The 22,137-nt window shown below is 29.4% G+C and overlaps 1 protein-coding gene across 1 annotated transcript; it reads left to right on the forward strand.

The window, feature by feature from the left end:
* The first annotated feature begins 15,196 nt into the window (after window positions 1-15,196).
* LOC110641555 (protein ALTERED PHOSPHATE STARVATION RESPONSE 1) lies at window positions 15,197-21,849 on the forward strand. Its single transcript, XM_021793338.2, has 4 exons — window positions 15,197-16,859; window positions 17,103-17,314; window positions 17,972-18,195; window positions 20,212-21,849. The coding sequence occupies exons 1-4, from the start codon at window positions 15,551-15,553 to the stop codon at window positions 20,954-20,956; spliced, it is 2,490 nt and encodes an 829-aa protein (XP_021649030.2). The 5' UTR covers window positions 15,197-15,550; the 3' UTR covers window positions 20,957-21,849.
* Window positions 21,850-22,137: the final 288 nt, after the last annotated feature.

Consider the following 22,137-nt stretch of genomic DNA (forward strand, 5'->3'; position numbering starts at 1 on the left):
TTTTAATTAATTTTATTTAAATTTTAATATAAAATATTTAATTTAATAATTATTAAATTTATTCACGTATAAAGTAAGCTTATGTAAGGTGACTCTTATTTTTAATCGCTTTGAATATTATTATTATTATTATTATTATTATTATTATTATATCAAAAGGAAAGAAGAAGAAAAGGAAGAGGAAGAAGCGTCTAGGTACTTTGTATTGAAGAAATTGATTGAAGAATGCGAATTCTTGGCTGTATGGAGCGAAGAAATCAAAAAGAAACAAACACACCAATTTAACACGGCTTCTGCCTTCTCTTCAGTCGCCACAAAATTATTAATTTTTCTCTTATATATAATGAAAATAAAAATATAATTAAAAAACTACACCAAAGTGTTTTAGACGGTCAACCGTTGATTTGATTGTGACTTACGGAAATGTTGACAGCTTAAATTATATTTTCGTGTCTTAACAAAACTGCTTCCTCTGAATTGACCAAAATGCCTTTTTTGTGGCTAGGGTGACGATTGATTAACCTAACCGTATTTCAAACCAATTGAATTTTTTTTTTATTTATATTTTTAAAATATTTACTAAATCAAATTAAAATTTTATAAACAACACAATATAATCAATACAAAAATATAATCCTTAAATTGTTTAAATTATTGATAAAATATTATTATTTTATTATTAAATATTATATATTATTAACTAAAATAATCTGACAAAATTCATTAAAAATTTGTTTAGTTGTAGGAAAAGAAATTTTGAAGTACTGCAAATAAATATGTTTCACCATTAAAAATTTATTTGTATATTTTTTTCCTAATCATCTTTTAAAGTTCTTTTTAGAGAGTATGAAATTAATTATATCTTTTAATCATTTTATTATTCATTGATTAATAGTAAATTTAATCAAAATTTGAGGAAGAGTTTTTAATTAATTAAAATAAAATACAAAGAAATTATGATTTAATTTTAAAACAATAAAAATTATTATTAGTTATGTATATAATTATTATTTAGTTCCTGTATTATAATAAAATTAATAATTTAATTATTATATTTCCAAAAATAAATTAATTAATGTTAAAACTTTGATTCATCACACAATTTCCTCTTTATTTATTTTTTTCAACTTTTTCTATTAATAATAAATACTTTTATTTTTAGCTTTTTATTATAATAATGTTTTTGTCTTTAAATTTTCATTATTAATAATATTTTTGTCTCTAATTAATTACTTTTTAATTTGTTGAGTAACGTCTAAATTAATAGAAATGATGGAAGGATCAAATAGTTAAGAGAATTAAATATAAAAAATTAAATTATATATTATTAAAAATATAAAAAAACAAATCATTAATTTTAATAAAATTAAGGGATTAGATAGAAATTTATCTTAACATTTAAGGCCTACAAGTCGCAATGGAAAAGTCATGGCGTTGTGTTTTGTTGAATTCTTGCGGCAACATGCGTGGAATCCACTCCCCAAAAACACCCGCAGACTCCTATTTTAAAAAGTCTTAATTATGAAAAATATTTTCCTTTACATTTTGTACGGATTGCATAGCTAAACTGAAGTTTAGAGGGCAACTTCCTTGCAGTTGGCTAGCCTCTATGCCTTCAAAGCGAGTGGTTTAACTATTGAATATAATTAATAATTAATAATTTATTATTATTATTATTTATTTATTAATAATAATTAATTTATATTATATATTTTATAAAATTATATTTAATTATTATTATTGATATATAAAATGTTTAATAAGAGTATATATTATATAATTTATTTTATTATTAAAATAAATATAATATTATAAATTTATTATATTATATTATTTATATATAATTATTAATTTAATATATTATATTATTTATTTTATTATGAAAATAAATATATAATGATTGATTTATTATATTATATCATTTATTTTATTATTGAAATAAAAATATTAAATTCTTTAAAAATTAATTAAATAACTTTAAAAATATAATTATAAAATAATAATGTAATTATTATTATTTATAATTAATTTTAAATTTTTAAATATGAAAAATGCATTTTTTATAATAAATAAATATTTTATATTTCATATTATTAATAAAAAAATATTTTAACAAAGTCACAATACGCTAATTAAAGTGTTAAAATTATAAATAAAAAAGATAAAAGTATTAATAATATTAATTTTTGAGTTAAATGAAAAAAAAATAATATGATTTAAATAAAAAATAAAATAAAATCAGCTATCTGCTGATGAAAAATAATTATAAAAATAGAGCTGATACAAACTACAGCTGATAAGTATCATATCAATTATTCATCAGCTATTAGCTTTACTTTTTTAAGTTTACCAAATATTTTAGTTCATCTATTTGGGTGTTTATCAGCTATCAGCTATATTTAACAAGTGAACCAAGCACCTTCTTAGAGCATGTTTGGTTTAACTGTTGAATACAGCTGATAGCTATTATTGTTAGCTGATAGTTGCTGGTTGGTAGCTGATAATAGCTGATTTATATTAAGTGTTTTGTAAAACTATATTTAGCTGTTGTTATTGAATATGTGAAATGACTAATAAGGGTATATATTATATAATTTATTTTATTATTGAAATAAATATAAAATTATAAATTTTTTATATTATATTATTTATTTTATTATTAAAATAAATATATAATTATTAATTAATATATTATATCATTTATTATATTATTAAAATAAATATATTATTTATTTTATTATTGAAATAAGAAAATAATTAATTTTTTTAAAAAAATAATTAAATAACTTTAAAAGTATAGATAAAATAATAAAGTAATTATTATTATTGATAAATAAAAAACTTATCATTAATTTTTAGTTTTTAGATATAAATAAATATTTTATATTTTATGTTATTAATAAAAATTATTTTATCAAAATTGAAATACGTTAATTAAAAATGTTAAAATTATAAATAAAAAAATATAAAAATATTAATAATATTAATTTTTGAGTTAAATAGAAAAAGATAATATGACCTAAATGAAAAAAGATAATATGATAAAAATAAAAAATAAAATCAAATAAGTTATTAGCTAATGAAAAATAATTTAAAAAAAAAAGTTGATACAAACTACAGCTAATGAGTATTATATTAGCTATCCATCAACTATCAATTTTATTTTTTAAAACTTATCAAATACTCTAATTTATCTATTTAGATATCTATCAATTATCACCCAATAAATAAACTAAATATCTCCTTAGTCTCCTCTTATTTTCATATGCCCATGGGGCCTTTTAATGCAATCATGTCTGCAGTAAAAAAAAAAAAATTAACATAATTCAAGGTTGAGTTGAATTTTGATATTTGAATTTTTAATCACATTAAATTCATTAATATAATCTATTACATATATTTATTTAATACAAAAATTAAAATATAAATTCATAAATAATAAGTTTTTATACATTTAACTCAAATTTAATAAATTTTAATTTAATAATATTAAAATTATTTACTTATAAGTATTTTTTTATATTTTGTCCTTAAGTGGTGTGCATTTGTCTATTTTTTAAAAAATATTTTCAATCGAAAATTTTTTTATTAGTATTTAAGTTGAATTTTAAAATAATAAAAAATGTACTAATAATTTTAATCGAGAGACAATAATAATTTATCTTTTTTTATCCAATCGTGTATTAATCATGTCCCTATCTTATATTTGACATATTTATTATATGATAATTTAAAAAAAAAAAAAAAAAGGGATATGGAGCACGTTGTTCAGTGTGATGGTTAGCTGGGCAGCGAATGTGCCCCACAGCCAATTTGGATTTTTCTCTTTTCTTGTGCAGGTTTTTAATTCTTTGCTGTTGTTATGACACTTTGTTACAATAATAAAATTCCCTTTTTCTTTCTGTTCTTTTTTTTCCCTCTTTTTAATTTTATTTACAACAGTACATATAATGCTTCAAGGTCCACTAATAAATGAGATTTCTTGTAGTGTGGTCCTTCTTTCTTAGAGAAAATTTAAAATTTTAATTTTTTTTAATTAAAAAAAGAGAGACTTTCGGTGATATAGCTCTCTTAAATTCTGAATATTCATTGACATTTTTTATTTAATTCAATCTCTTAAGAAAAAATCTTCCCACTAAATTAATTATCATGCTCAGTAATAATTTAAGAATTTTATTGTGTATGGGTGGAGCGGATTAGGGGAAGCCTTGGCATCACAATCCTTTTAAAATTTTTCCTGTATATATATATATATATATATATATTTAGAGGAAGGAGTACTTTATTTTAGCCCTTGATCTCTCAAAAAATAATTATATTATTTTATTAAAATATAAGTAATGTAAAATATTAAAATTATTTATTTTTTATTATATATTTAATATTTTTTTTAAATATTAGCATTTTTAAAAAAATTTTAATTTAATTACACTTTATCATTTTAATTTTAAATATATAATATTGACCCATCAAAATATATGGAGAGAAAGAAATATATAAGAATCAAGAATAAATAAATAATATATTGAATCAATTATATATATAATATTAATCCCCACGAAAATAATTTTTTTGCTTGGCCCTGCATCAACACCAAATTTTCATTTCGTCAAATTAATTAATAGCAAACTCCTGAGTTTTCTATTAATTATTTTTAGTTATTATTTGGCTGTAAGACTTTATTTTCATAAGAAGTGAATGAATGTACTAAAAATTTCAATTTTCATTAACAAAAAAATGGGTTAACATATACAAATTCAAGTACTAGCAAGGAGATTTTTCTGGTCGGCATATTGTTTTTTCTTTTATCAAACACTCATCATCAATTTGATAATATTTTTATTTTCTGCCATTTTGATAATTTTGATTGAATTAATTTCAAATAAATTAAATATTAATTTAATAATTCAATTAATAAAAAGTTTAACTAAATTAAGTTGGATTAATTCTGTCAGTATTATATTCGTACAATCTTTTATATATATTGTGTAAATTAATTTTTTTATTTTAATAATATAATTTAATATTTATGTTTTACGTTTTATATTTTTAAAATCATATTAAAATTTTTAATTAATTGTTTTAAACGTAATTTAATTTTGTATTAAAATTTTTGAAATGTTATATAGTTATTAAAATTAAATTAAAATTTTATTTCTTAAATAATTATTAATTAATTTTCTCTCTCTATTTCTTTATAAAATGTGACATAATAATATCTTATATTTTTAAGAGTAATTAATATAATTTTGTATTTAATAAAGGTTATATATATATATATATATATATATAATTTTAAATTTTAAAATAAATTGATAAGTTGATTTTCAGATTATTTTTATTATTTTTAAACTATATTAAGTATTTTTTAATTTTTATTTCTTAAGTGATTATTAATTATTTTATTCTAAATAATTTTTATGAGAATATAACAATATAATATTTCATATTTTAATAACAATTAATTTAATTTTGTATTTGACAAATAATATGAAGATATATACTTTGAAATAAGTTAGTTATTATATTATTTTTGTAACACCCTTTATCCGTCTACAGTGTAGCCGAGTAAGGCGTATCACACGGAGTGCTGGAGTACCTAATCTTATCTGATTTCATTACAGTTCTTGATTTACTTGTTCAAAAACTTTATCTAAGGTTTAGGCTATTTTTATTGTTTATCAAAATCTGACTAATTTGAAAATTTCAAAAATTTTAATGACAATCTAGTAAAGTGCCAGCTGTAATTTGGACTAACAGTTCTTCTGAACCTGCTAAAAATAATTTCAATATATATTCAAATTCACAACTCATAATTAGTCTCAAAATTTCTCATACTTAATCTCAATCAGAATCATTATGATCAGAGACTTAACTCATATATCAGAATTCTTACATTTTATTATCATACATAATTTGCCAATTAATTACATAAGTTTGCCAAGTACAGGATATACAAATAATTTACAATATACTTAGAATGAATATAACATGTGTAAATATGAGTCCTATCTAAATGCATTGCTGAGCAGGTGACAACCTTGTACATTTCTGACACTTTTGCAGATCTAGACTCCAAAATCTCAGTCGAAGTACCTGCGCGAGGAAAACAATTCTATCGCGCTAAGCATTTCTGCTTAGTGGTGTAGTAGTATAACAAGAAATAATATATACAAATAAAAAAAGAAATAAATCATAATTCGGATACTCAAGAATCAATTTAATCTAGTATGGTATTTCTAGTATCAACTATCTTATACACTAGTTTGTTCATCTTTGGAAGTGCTTAGTTTATAACCTTTCAGTAAATATACTCAGTATACAAATTATTCTAACTATATTATATTTTAAGTCTTTATGGTTCTGCAAATTATATTTTTATTATGTTTCTATTGCTAATCTTTTTTACTCATTTCATTCAATACTTAACTTAATTGTATTGAAATTTCATTATACTTAACTGCCTGAATTGAATAATGTTTTAATTGACTGCCAGTGTACCCTATACACTAACCAGACTGGATAAACGGATATACTAGCTCTGGGTACCTAGTACCTCAGGCCGTCACACCATCGGCCACAAAGTATCTCCCGGTGTGCAAACAGTAGGGCTAAAAAGTTATATAAATAATTAGGCAATAAGCCGAGTATCATAACATAATCCTTATAGCTATAGGCTATTAAAATCATAGTATGGCATAATAAGCCATAAAACACAATATGGCGTACAGTCATTTACAGAACAGCTGTCAGAACTCTATTGGCATGCCAACCTATCCAAACTAGTCAATTAGGCAATATTAGGGCATTTACAAACTTAAATATTTAATTCTTTGTTTTTAGGGTTTATAGGTCATTATGCCTTTCACTGGTCAACAAAATTGTTTACCTTTTTATACATCATGGATAGGTTGATTCTAGTATCAACATGTCACAATTATTCAGTAGATCATCAGACAGATCACATTTCATGTCCCATTCGTACATTCATATGATTTATTAAGTCATTATATTTCTTATTCACATTACTAGTCAAACATAAACATTGACTTTTCTACACTGAACAGATATGTTGGTTCTAGTTGTACTAGGATTCCTCATTTTGAGTTTACACTCGTTGGCATTGATTTCCAAACTTAATGCAAGGCTAATTATATGTGATTCCAATTGTTCAGATTTCATAGCCAATGGTTACTATTCTATTGGGTCAGGCTATAGGATGAAATTAGCAAAATTCTCTTCATCAAATTGTTTCTTATTGTGTCTTCTTTAATCCCCTTTTTGAATTACTCCATTTTGAGTTGTATAACTTAAGTTATGGTCATTTAACCATAACTAGGTCAAATCTAAATTTCGACTTCCTTATTAGACATTTTGGATTCTGACTTTACTAATTTGTTTGGACTATTTGTAATAACATTGAGGTCTAGTATTCTTCATAAGTATTGTTGCCCTATGTCTTAGGGTTAATTAGAAATTTTACTTGTAATTTGTCAAGTTTTATGGAATTATTTATAGTCAAATTGTTGACTTGGACTCAAAGGTCCTATATTGACATGGTCCTCAATTAGGTTAATGGCTTTAACCTTAAATTCCGGCCTTATACATTTATAATTTGAGGAAGTTACCTAAAACAAAGTTTTAGGTCTCTTTCTTAGCTTTCTAGATTGGTATGGCTCATTACATTTGGAGACTTCTTGTAGGAGATATGCCTATTTGAATTTTCTGGACTTAATAGTCAATTGTACCAATTCCAGATTTAGTGTGTCAACTTAATCAACTTAATTGGCCTAGTTCCCTTAATTTCTGGATTCTGGTTAAAATTTCAATATTGTAGGTTTATGTCTTACTGAATTTTTTCCACTGATTTCATGTCATTCTAAGTTGTATAGACCAAGATATGGTCAATTTACTAAAGCTGGACAGTTTGCATTTTTAATACAAAGTTAGGTCATTGTTTTGGTCAATTCCAATTCTGACAGATTTGGTACCATAACTTGGGTAATCAATTTGACTTAGTTCTGGTCATTTCTGGGCTTTGGTGTCTCTATAAGAGTTGTAACTCTATGTATAATCTTTCCATTGATATAAATTTTAGGTCATTTGGACCTGTTTTGAGTGAGTTGTGATCAAATGAGTGACTACTGTTCATATGGTCAAATTTTGGTTGCAATGGTTCTGGACAGTTTTGTTACCTCAACCTGTGCAAGCAATTTGGCTTAGTAAATGATATTTTTGGGTTCTGTGATCTTCACCAAAGTTGTAGCTCTATGTCTAAACTTTTCAGCTGTATAAATTTTAGGTCATTTGGAGTTGTGTAGACCAAGATATGGTCATTTTACTATGGCTGGTCAAGTTGCACTTATATTGCACTATTAGGTCATTTTTAAGTCAAAGTCAATTCGGCCAGTTTTTGTAACCCAACTTGGGCAATCAATTTGAATTGCTTAATGGCATTTCTGGGCTTGGTGGTCTCTACCAAAGTTGTAGCCCTATGTCTAAGCTTTCCAATGATATAAATTTCAAGTCATTTGGACCTGTTTTGAGTAAGTAATGGCCAAAATACTGATTACTATTCAAATGGTCAGTTTTCAGGTTTGCAAGGTTGCAAATCTGGATTAGGTCAATTTAAGTGTCACTTTTAGGACAAAATTTAGGTATACTTCCAACATAAAAGTTGGAACATTTTATACCTAGTTTCACCTCCAATTGGCCTCATGCCAATTAGGGTCACACATTTACAGTTATAGGCTCAAATGTATACTGCCCTTAACACATTCCTCAAACACCCATCCAAATGCACATTCAACTTGTTCTAGTTTACTTTCCATACCTAATTCTAATTTTGTATATTACCATATTCATCAATCACTTTACATTATAGTCAATTTGGGCAGAATACAAATACCTTTAATATATCAATTATAATCCTAATTCACAAAGTCCAATTTTAACCATGTATACACATAAATACTCCTAAATATTACATTAACTTCCACTACTAAATTACATACACATTCATCCATCCTTAATAACACAATTCATCAAGCAACTTCATGAATTCAAGCATTCTTCAAGAAGTCACAAAGCTGCCGAATTGCCCCAAAATGCATAAGCCTTCTACCATTGCTTCAACTCTAATTTCAAATGCTCAATCATCATATAAACATGAAGTTAACTTACTAGTACATTAAATCACCTTAATCAACATCAATTCTCATCAAATACATACAAGAATAAGTCACTAACCATGCATTTTCATGGCTGCCAAAACTAAGGTTTACCAATACTCAATCATTTCCTCAATTTTTCTTAATCATTCAACTTGTCTCAATCTCAACACAAAGTTTAATTAAGTGAGATAAGGAAAATTAGCACTAACCTCAACTTGAGCTTGACAAATCCTTGAAATTTCCTCTCCTTTTTCCTACCTATAGGTTGCCTATGGTGTAAGGATCATTTTTCATGAAGGGAGCTTGAAGAAATAATGGTTTAATCATGAAGGACTTGAGCTCATGCATGAAACGGCCATGGTGAATTTGGGAGGATTTCATTTCGGCCATGGATGAAGGCTTGAAGAAAATGAAATGATTTAGTAGAACAATCTGTCCCAATTACTTATATAGGTGGCCCAAGATGAGAGTTAGTGGAGCACTTAGGAATAATTTAATGTTTAATTAATTAAAGTTTCATTATTTACACATTTGCCTCATTTCTTCCACTATTTATTTAATATACCACAATTTAAGTTTTTATGACATTTTCAAAGTGTAATACTATTTATTTTTAATGCACATTGAAGTCAAAAGTCAACTCTAGGTGTTAATTGACCAAATGCCTCTCTTCGGGTTGTATTTCGGATTTTTCAGTATTACCGATTTACTCCTTGTACCGTCGATTTCTTTAATTTTCGTTTTCCATTTATACTGACTTACTAATTTTTCTTTGACATTTTCAATGTCAATTACACCTCAGTAGACCTTTAATTATGTCCCGAAAATATTTTCCTGGGTTCCCCGCAGTCCAGGCTAGTCAACGGTCATCGCCGTAACTTCTTGATGCGGTCACCCATCGTTACAGGTTCGGCTCATTTAACTTAGTCACATTTTATCTCTTTTATTTTTTCTTAATTTTTCTCATCACATATTTCATTATTTTATACTTCCTCACTATCAATTAAGTGTAGTTCTAGACATTCTGACTTTTCAGGATAGACATTAGCCGTCGGAACAGTGGAATATATGGATTACGTAAAGTGAGGATGTTACAACTCTTTCCCTCTAAAAAGGAATTTCGTTCTTGAAATTCATCGAATTCAAACAACTATCTTATCGTTATCTCATAATTCTATTCACTTTTCTATCATTGTTTTCTTTTGCCTTTATTTTTTCTACTCATGAAAGTCTATTATTCATTAGTTCTCTGATTTCTCACACTGAAATCCTTACTGGTCCTTCAGTCTCTTTTACCAATTCTAACTCTGTTAAATTACCCTTTGTGTAGGTATTCTGCATTTATCTCATACAAGACCTTATACCATGGTATCTTCATGCTTATTTAATAAATATCACTATACATAAACTCCATCAATGGAAGGTATCTATTCTTGCTTCCAGAGGGAATAGCACTACAACTTTTAAATATAATTTCAAATACCTAAATCATTCTTTTCTGATAAAAATATCAAAATAATTGTAAGACTCTATATCAATGTCTAGATATCTTTTCCCAACTCAGTTCAACGTACTGGTGTTCTACACTTTTTTCCGTTACAGTGTTTCATAGGGTGCTGTTTGTATGCTAGCTTGACACTTATTATTATATACAAATTTTGTTAGTGGGAGGTATCTGTCCCATCTACCCTAGGATTCAATGACACAAATTCTCAGTATATTCTCGAGGGCTTATCACATATTACAGGTTATTATTATCATTTCATTTCATTATTTACAGGAACTCAATAAGTTTCAGAATTTACCTGAATTACTTGTTTCGACTGTCCATCCGTCTGAGGATGATAAGTCGTACTGATATCTCTAAGCTTATAAAAATTACTATAGTACAGGTAGTTCACATTAGTGTAACTGAGTGACTGACTCTAGCTACCTTACAAGTGTGATCTTTCAGTATGCTAGTTCTGAAGTTTAAATTTTTAACTAGAATTTTCACATTTATTTTTCGTAATAGTACTCTATTCGGGCGTAACTGTATCAAATCACAGACTACTTACAAATATTCTCATTTTATTGTACCACGAGGAAGCACGTAGCTCTATACAATAATCCCATGTCAGTACTGTAATCTGCAGCTTACAATACAAACATCGAGAATATTACATAGTCACTACATTATAACCTTTTGAACTAGGTTTTCTACTTCTTTTTCTAATGCCCTCTGCGACTCTGAGTCAATATCTTAACTTTGAATAATCAAAAGTAAACAGATCTGCATTAGTGTTACCTCGACTCTGATGAATGCAATGTATGTATGCACACTAGTTCTTTCTACTTATCTGTGCCTAGGAACGTTTAAACTGTGCTCTGACCATAACTTTCCAGTGCGGTCACCCATCGCTACGGGTTAGGCTCGTTCAACTTAGTCACATTTTATCTCTTTTATTTTTATTTAATTTTTCTCATCACATATTTCATTATTTTATACTTCCTCACTGTCAATTAAGTGTAGTTCCAGACATTTCGACTTTTCGGAGTAGACATTAGCCGTCGGAACAGTGGAACATACGAATTACGTAAAGTGAGGATGTTATAATTTTTATTTTTTAATTATATTAATTAATTCTTTTAATATATCATGTGTCAATTTTTTAAGAATTAAATGGCTTATTTTTGTAAAGCATTTTCTATGGTTTAGTTTTCATATATATAGACTAGATAATTATCTATGCTTTTGCATGTTGCTAAAAATAATTTTAACATATAAAATTAAGCACATTTTAAACAAAATATTTTTGCTGACTATAATAATTAACAAATCATGAAATTTTAATTTTAATTTTATTTAATTATCACATTTTAAATTAAATTCCCAATTCCTCCTAAATTAATTATATGAAATATGATTCAAGTACATTAGTAATGATCTATTCATCAATTTTTATAAAATTAATGTATAACATTCGATGAAGCATACATGGAATGAATTGTGAAATTGGAAAAAAATAATCCATGATAAAAATACATGAGTACTATGAATTACTTGGCATTAAAGAAACAAAAATATAGTTATATCTATATAAACTAAAAAAATAATATAATAAATTTAATTATTATGGCCTTGAATTTTACTAATCAATTAATAAATAAAATAATCGTTTAAAATAGAAAGAAAATTAAATACTAAATATCAATGCTTATTAATTATAAATAAATTAATAATTATATGGTAACTGTTACATGATAATATTAAAAATAATTGTCGCATAATAACTCTAAATATAATGATGCATTATATAATAATCCCTTTGAAGTTTATGCTCTTTAATTTAAAAATTTTAAAAATATTTTAATTTTATTTTAATGAAATTAAAGTGTATTATGTAATATTTTAAAAAATAAAAAAAATTATAAAAATTTGGGGGTAAAAATAGTGTATGCGGCCCCTTAAAAAAAATTGCACAAGAAAGTTCATAAAGAGGGTGGGCATTGGTCTTAAATAATAATAATAATAATAATAATAATAATAATAATAATAATAATAAAATAAGAGTTACGTCAGTTACGAGAATTACCCGGCAATCAGCATTAAAGAAAGAAAAAAAAGATATCCCTCCCCAGAAGAATAAGAGGAGCGTTACACAGACCAAGGGGCAAATCAGAAAAAGCACATGAGAAGAAATTAGACGTCAATCAGCCAACGGGCGTCAAACTCCCTGTCAAACCTCAACTCCCCCAGACGCATTCCACATTCGCATACTTCCAAGTTCCTTCCCTTTCCGCAATTATCAGTCTTTGAGAAATTATTTTTTTAATACGCATCGTACTTTATACATATTTTTTTAATTTATCTTTTTTAAAATATTTTAGAACCTATATAAAATTTTAATCCAGCTCAATTAGAGATGAGTAAAATTTAATTAAAACTAAAATTAATTAATTTAAAAATTCAATTTAATTAATTTAAAATTTTAATTTTATTGATATAAATCGATTAAAAAAAATTAAAAAAATAAATTAAATCAAAATAAATAAAATTGATATATTTTCTTCTTATTTAATTCAATATGGAGCCTAATGGTTAACAAGCGCAATGTAAAGATTGAAGGTCTTGAAATCAATTCTCCCCATCAGTAAATTTTTTTTTACCACTTTCACGAATGTTAATCATCCATTTCTCGTGTCTCAACCGTTCAATTCACAATATATAAACATATCTTTTTTATTAACCATATCAAGCAGGCAAGATAATGGGTCGGATGATATGATCAACTCCTTTTGGATGGATGACACTAGGAATCTAATTTGAGTTTTATATATTGAAAACTCATTTTTTAAATTTATTTATATAAATAATTAATTAAATATAAATTATATATTTTTATAATAATATTTATAAAAATTATTAATTAAAATATTTAAAATTTTAAGATTTAAATATTATTTAAATAATAATAATTAATTTTAAAACGCGTTCAAATATTTTAAAATAAATTTTAAGTAAATTTTAAAATAAATTCAAATATTAAAAATATTAATAGAATTTAAGTTCGAATAGAATAATTTGGCCACCCCTCACTTCTCATTTCTTACCGTATCATTTCTGTTATCTTCTTTTGCAAAAGACAAACACACAGAAGCTTCTCAAGTGCCATATCCTCTCTTCCATATGCAAAAGCAAATAACACAAACCTCTCTTTTCTACCGCAAACAAAAGAAAGTACACACAAAAATCTAATTCTTGTAAGTTGTGGATCTAGATTTTTCCTTAATCAACTTTGCTTCTTCTTCTTTATTCTTTAAAAATTTCTACATAGTTTCTGTTAGCTATTCAAATTTCTCTAGAAGACTCAGGATGTAATGATATTTTATTTTGTCTAATCATGTAAGCTTGTATAAATTATGACTTATGAATGAAAACATTGAGAATGTCTTTCAGCAATTGTGGGCTCTGTTTTTTCTCTCTTCAATTAATTTTTTCATAATATGGCATTAGAGTAACATTGATCTTTAAAAGGATTGTGAGTGTTTAAGAGAGAAAATCAGGAAGACTTCCCCTCGTTAAAGACATCGAACACTTCATAATTAAAAGAATGGCTTCCTATAGTTATTCAACTTAAACTCCATTTACCTTTAGTGGAGAAAACTACCCTGTTTAGGTAATAAAGATGAAGGCTTATTTGAGAGCATTTGATTTGTGGGAGATTGTTGAGACACGTAAAAACCCAACACCTTTACCTTAAAATCTCTCTCTTGCACTTATGAAGATGCATGGTAAAGAACGTGTAAAGAAATTTAAGACTTTTATCAGCTATGCATGCATCTATTATAGATGTTATATTCACAAAAATAATGATTTTGTGAGACTACAAAACAAGCTTAAGACAAGCTTGAGGAGTATCAAAGGTAATGACAAAACAAGACTCATTCAAGTACTATATTTGTGGAAGTAGTTTGAAGTTTTAAAGATGAAGAATCTGAGGGTGGAATAAGAAATTAATCTTTTTGAGACTGAAAATAAATATTAAAAAGAAATTAAATAAAATCTTGATAAGAATACAGGAACTAAAATAAAAATATATAATATTAAGAGATGAAAAATTAAATAATATAAAAATATGAATGAAATTTTTTTAAGTGCAAAGTTCAAAACAAAAATAAAAATACTAAAAGAGAAAATAGTAGTTTTTTTAGAAAATGCACTAAATTTTATCGGTAAAATTTTAAATTCAAAAATTTTATGGGAGCAATTAGTAATTTTTTTGAAAAACTTACTAAAGTTTTAGGTAAAATTATAATTTTGAAAACTTTTAAAAGGCAAACAATAATTTTTTGTAAAATATTAAAGTTTATAGGTAAAATTATAATTTTGAAAACTTTTGAGGGACTAACTTGTTTTAATTTTTTTTTTAGAAAAAAAGTTGAAAATAAATAAATTGCCATATAGTTTTTCATACATTAAATACTAATTTTTAATTTGCCCTTTAGATAGAGTACAAATAAACACCGACGTATACATTACATCCCCCACTACTACACCCACAACACACACTCTCTCTCTAACATTTTCTCTTTCTGCAACAAACGACGACACACTCCACGCTGGCAAGATTCCTCAACCCTTTTCCTTTCCCTTATCTCTCCCCGCATCTGCTAACCTTAACAGAAATTTTCCCGGAAACAAACGGACCTTCTCAATCTCTATCCTATCTCCATCGCAATCCCTGCTTCTCCATCATGTCGTCTCTTTTCTTCTTTTTCTTCTTCATCGTATACATCTCTGCGCCTCCCACCTACTCCAGTAATTAAATATAACAAAACCAAATCCCAACTTCCCTAATAATATAATTTTTACTTGTTTAAATCAATCTTCACACATGGGCTGTGCCACTTCCAAGGTTGACGATCTTCCGGCGGTGTTGCTCTGCCGCGACCGCTGTGCTTTTCTTGATGAAGCTATTCTTCAGCGCTTTGCTCTTGCTGAAGCCCACAATGCTTATATTCACTCCTTGAGAATGATTGGTGGTTCTTTGCATCATTTTATCGAACAAGATTGTACTGGTTCTGGGTTTGTTCCTTTATCTCCTAAGCTCAATTTGCCTCCTCAAAGAAAAGGCGATCCGGTCAGTCTCAGTGATGAAGGTACTAGTTCACCGAAGAAGGCTAACATAGCTCACCACTCACACTCCAACTCTGGTTCCCACCTTCACTTTCACTCTGATTCTGATGACGACGATGATAATATCTCGCATCTCCACCATTCTGATCATTCCTCGCCTTTGCACGGCGTCGGTGGCGGTGGAGGTCATATCGAGTATATGCCTTCGGAGTACATGGGTGCTGAGCAAGATTCATATTCCGGAGGTGGGTTTCTACACATGAATTATATGAAGAATAAAGCCACCACGCCGTCTGTGGTTTATGAGCAGAGGCCTATGACTTCAGAGACTGTTCATTTCGGTGAATCTTCATCTTCTTCTTATTTTTATCCCAATAATCCTTATCCGATGAATTATTTTGGATATCCAAATTATGGTGCTGGTGGCGGCCCAATGACTGGGTCTTACGGGCCTCCCCTTCCTTACGGATCTTCATCTACACAGCCTGCGGCGGCTTCTTCGTCAAAGCCGCCGCCGCCGCCGCCGCCGCCTCCTTCGCCTCCGTCAGGTTGGGATTTTTTGAATTTTTTTGAAAGCCATGATAATTACTATCCTACTTACACCCCAAGTAGAGACTCGAAGGAGTTGAGGGAAGAGGAGGGAATTCCTGATTTGGAAGATGAGGATTACCAACAAGAGGTCGTGAAGGAGGTCCACGGACACGAGAAGTATGTTGATGGTGGTGGAGGTGGTGCTAAGGCTAATCATTATTCGAAATCAGTGATGATGGACGATGGGGATGTTAAGGTTGGTGGTGATAGTGAGGCCTCCCTTTATCAAACTAGACCAAAAGTGTCAATGGATAACGATGGACTGGAGTATGAGGTGCATGTGGTGGAGAAGAAAGTGGTTGATGATGAGAGGTCGGAGGAGCACAGAAATGCCGGATTCAGGCGAGGAGGTGGTTTGCGGGATGTCTCTCAAGTTGCTTTCGAAATCAAGATTCTATTTGAGAGAGCTTCTGATTCTGGGAAAGAAATTGCCCAGATGCTTGAAGTGGGTAGGCTTCCTTATCAGCGTAGACATGGTGGGTATAAAATGTTCATTCTCTAGGATTTTTTTTTCTTTAAAAATATTGATGACGTTATTTTTATATTGCCATGGTCTTATACGCTTTCTTGATCTGTATGAGTTCTTGTGTTTTTGGTGTTAGGGTCAACTAGATTTTTAAATATATAATAGTTTCTGATTGGTTTATATATATTATTTAAGTGAACTGGATTTCACTTAGCTAGAGTTTAACTTGCAATTCTTGATCTTTGTGAATCAGTTTCTAAGATGTTGCATGTAGTCACTCCTTCATTATCTTTAGTATCCTCACAGCCATCTACTTCCAAAAGTGCTGAGGCCTCATCTTCCACGGACAAGACTGATCCAGCGTACTTGGAAATAGATGAAGATTTGAAGATGAGGTCGAAAAACCTTTCTGCTACCTTGCATAAGCTGCATCTTTGGGAGAAGAAACTCTATAATGAAGTTAAGGTATGCTGTGTATTTTTTATTTCTAGAGCAGCTGGATTAAAGATTAGCTACCTGAATAGAATATCCAAACTTGACATAATTCTTTCAGTTGTCCCGTACAATTTTGCTTTTTGATCAATTCAAACTTTCCTTCTTATGCTCTACCAAGTTTCCTCTTTTTTTTTTTTTTTTTTTTTTTTTTTTTAAATCATTTTATACGAGCAACTCCCAAACCCACACCCCCCCCCCTTTCTCCTTCTTTCCTACCATTAAATTCGTTTCAAATCCAATCCTTTTTGAACCTTTTATGTTGTCTAATTTTATGTTTATGTTCATTAATCTTTGCTTACTGTAAGGTGATATATTTATCATGATTTTGCTTTGAAATCTTATTATAGGAAAAGTGTTGTGTTCTTCATGTTTCTTTCAGATAGCCTCTTTGTTTGACATGGATTAGAATTCACCTATAAAACTATACTATTTCTGGTGATAATGTCTTTATAGGATATATGAGCTAAGTTTTCTTTTATGGATAAAAAATTTATCTGGTATTCTTTTTGGTTTTTTGGTGGTATTGTTGCTGCAATATGGATTCAGAACACTGAAGTAATATTGGATTCTACATTCTTTATTGAATGGTTGTTCTTAACTAGAGATACCATCATTTTGTTATTGCAGGCTGAGGAGAAAATGCGGGTAGTTCATGAGAGGAAGTGCCGTAAGCTGAAGCGTTTGGATGAGAGGGGTGCTGAAGCTCATAAAGTTGATGCAACTCGGACATTAATTAGGACTCTCTCCACAAAGATAAAATTTTCAATTCAGGTTGTAGACAAGATATCTGTTACAATAAACAATATTAGGGATGAAGAGCTATGGCCACAGCTAAATGAATTAATTCAGGGGTATGTTAAAATTTCTTGTCTTATAGCTTTTCTTTTCCTGTTTTTATCCTTTTTGCTCTCAGCATGTCTGTTTTTGTTGTTGGGTTTGAATGGCATAGTTAATACATTTATGTTGAGTTGTATTTAATTAATATGGTGAAATTGGTAGTTGTCAATATGTCATAACTTATCATCTATGTTCAATGTAGAGATATCCTTTATATTTGACATATAGATGTGATGATTAAACATGTTGCTTCTTTGCAGAGTAGGATCAATGTTTAGTGGATGAGAGCTGAGACATGGGGGCAATACGGGATTCTAATAGAGTGTCTGCTCTAACTTGGCTATTGATCTTCAAAGCATGAGTTAAAGAAAAAAAACCTGATAAATAATCTACGGTTTTTACTTAAGGCTGTGAAGTAACGTAGTCAACTATATTTGTCTGCTGACTCAGACTTATGTTAAAGATAGCCAGCAAGTTAGCTAGTAAGGTTTCACATTTCATCGTTTATATGAATACATCATTAGGCTGAAATGTTGGTGCATGAGGAAGTCTTTGGTAATTGCTGTCCAAGAGTTTCTGATTTATAGGGATATTCACATATGAGAGAGAGAGAGAGAGAGAGAGAGAGAGAGAGCATGCTTGATGGTGCTGATTGAGTGATTTATAAGTGCAAATTTGCATGCTATTGGGCATAAAAGTTGCTTTCCATCCTTATTATGGAGTCAATTTTAGTGTAGGAGAGGGAGACCTTTACTGATTCAATGTCTAGCAGGCTCCTTTAAGGGTAAGTAAATGGAATTTGATGTATTCAGAAATAATCTAACGTTTTACCAAGCATTAGGAAATATTTTGCACAAAATAGTTTGGTGATTGGATTTTAAGTAGAAAACTTTGATCAAACAACAAATGGTCTAATGTGTAGATGAGATCTTGCTACATCCATGGTAGTCTTTGAGGTCTTGTATAAGAACTAAGAGTATGTCTCTTAGGTGCAAATTAATAGTATGCGACTGGAGGAAAATGCCACATCATTTTGACCCAGAGCATTACTGTATCATCTCTCTCTCTCTCTCTCTCTCTCTCATATACTGGAGTTGAGGTTAACATCTACTAAAGTATACATTGCTGCCATTTGGCTAGTAGGTAGTGGTTGACTGCTTGCTTTGTATTGCAGGAGATAAAGGGTTCAAACCTTGACAAACCCCCCATCCCTTTAAAAAAATTTCTAAAGTACCAAAAAAGAAGTGTCCATGTTAACTGCATAACCTTCATCCTGGCATTTATGACTCTTTAGGACATTAGTTGTTGAAAGTCCTTTTATCCCTGGGTTATCCAAGCATATTACCTGAGCTGTCTATTGGATCAACTACCCTTGCAGGTTGGATGCTTTTAAAGCAGAGCTATTCTCTTTCAGTTAGATGTGGCCTGTAGTTGAGCTAGTTAAAAAAAGATACACCAAATAGAATTATTAGGGGAGTTCAATTGAGAAGATTTCATGTGCAAAGGATATCTGTATATTCAATGATTTTGAACATGCCTACTTATTTGGGACATAATTAATGTAAATTTCTTTCTGAAGGAGATAAATCCTACTTTTTGTCGGGTAAACATGTAAGAGGATGTTTTCCAGTTAGATGGCTAGTAGCCTTTTAGTTGAGTTCCTGCCTTCAGAATTCAAGATGCGTGAAGTTCAACCCTTAACGACCCCCTTGCCCTTTTAAAATTTTGGAGGTGCCAAACAATAAAAAAGAATACCAGATCTATCTGAATATGATGTTAGTTTATTATTTATTTATTTATATATTTTTTTCTTTAATAGTTTGTAACGCTTGTGTGGCATTCTACTTGCACCTTCATGGTTTTAGTTATGGTTATACATGTATACAATTCATTTTCTTGAAAGTGATGATTAATTTGGAATTCAAATTATAGATATAAAAAAATTGATGCATGTGATGTTCAAATTTAACTTTACGGTTAATTTAATTATTGATTTTGATGGTAGTTTATCTGGCCTTTTATGTCTGCAGATTAACCAGGATGTGGAAAAGGATGCTTGAATGCCATCAGAATCAATGCCAGGCAATCAAAGAAGCCAAAGGTTTGGGTTCTATTGGATCAGGTAAAAAGCTTGGTGATGATCATCTTAAAGCCACGTTGCAGCTTGAGCATGACCTTCTTAAGTGGACTTCCAGCTTCTCAAGTTGGATAGGTGCCCAGAAAGGTTATGTGAGAGCCTTGAATAGCTGGCTTGGTAAATGTCTCTTGTATGAACCAGAAGAAACACCAGATGGAATAGCTCCCTTCTCGCCTGGTAGGATGGGTGCACCTCCAGTGTTTGTAATCTGTAATCAGTGGGCACAAGCTATGGATACAATATCTGAAAAGGAAGTAATTGATGCCATGCGCATTTTTGCTTCGAGTGTGCTTAAGCTTTGGGAACAGGATAAATTAGAAATGCGCCAGAGAATGATGATGAATAAGGATTTGGAGAGAAAAGTTAGAAATTTAGATAGAGAGGATCAAAAGATACACAAGGAGATTCAGGCATTAGACAAGAAAATTGTTCTTGTTGCAGGGGACAGTTATAATCTATCTGTGGCTGGAAACATTGTGTATCAGAGTGATACTAGCAATAGCAGTTTACAGGGGAGCCTGCAACGCATTTTTGAGGCCATGGAGAAGTTCATGGCTGATTCAACTAAAGCTTATGAGGAGCTAATTCAGCGTAGTGAAGAAGAGAGGCTTGCTCGAGAGCATGAGAGAGTTTCATAGGGCTGTATGGTGCAATTGAATGCATCGTTTCTTTTGAACTGCTAATTGTCAGGTGCAACATAAAGTCCCATGAGAAATGTATGGAGTGCAGGATCTGCCAGAATTTATGATGTCGAATTAAACTGCTCCAGTTATCCCTCTTGTGGTCTTGTAGTGGAGCACTCCTGGTTTTGAAGCCTTCGATTGAGGGTAGACTTCTTCAGGTGGTGGATGATGGTGTATCTTGGTTTCAGTGGCAAGCCATATTACTGGCTAAAATTTTGTTGGCAGATATAATTGTGAGGGCGATGAGATGATTTCATCTCTTTTAGACCAGACGTGGCTTTTACCATATTGATCCAACAATTATGATTGGATGATGATATGGAATTGATAAAAGGAGGCAATGGTCATATGATAATGCCAATTCAAAACCAAATTCTGTCACTTCTGTATGTTCTGCAAAACAGTTGCTGGCCAGCTCTTAGGATTGCATTTGAGTACGGCGATGTTGATAATATGTGGTGCTTGTTGATGCCCTATTGCCATTAATTTGCTATCAAGCACTAGGCTTCAAGGAAGTAAGACAGAAATAAGCTTGACAGATCCAAGTAAAGCAGATATTTCCCCGCAATTTTGATGAGGATGTGTTCGGTTGTAGGTGCAAGGGCTGTGTAGGTTGACGCAAGTCAGAGAATTGCCCAGATAGCAGATGTTCCTTTTTTTCTCCCAAAATATTTATTTATATTAATTCTTGTACAGGCCTTTTTCACTGAAAAGACTTCCAATAAAGGGTATTGCTGAAAATGTGCGGAAGGTTTTAATGATGTAGCAGATAGAGTATTCTGCGTAGTTTCAGGCTGTTCAAGCTGTAGGCTTCCACAATGTTTATAAAAGTTAGAACATTCTCGCTATTGCCTTTTATTGCAGATCCTATTTTGTAACTATAACACTGTCCTGAGGCTCCCTGTGCTTTGTTGATTGAAGTGTGCAGTTCTGTGCATATAATGGTAAGATCTACAGTGGTATTTTGGCACCAAAATGAAGTTCCATTCTGTGAACTTTGGGAAAAATATAGTGGTTGAACAGTGATAGAATCTGGTAAAATAGCAGTATTTGGGCGGAGATTTTTTGACTAGCTGGATGGATCATGAAATGACTACCAAATAATTGAGGGCTATCAGGTACCTATGCAGTGATTG

The sequence above is a fragment of the Hevea brasiliensis genome, chromosome 6 (genome assembly GCF_030052815.1).
Source record: "Hevea brasiliensis isolate MT/VB/25A 57/8 chromosome 6, ASM3005281v1, whole genome shotgun sequence".
NCBI classification, from domain to species: Eukaryota; Viridiplantae; Streptophyta; class Magnoliopsida; order Malpighiales; family Euphorbiaceae; genus Hevea; species Hevea brasiliensis.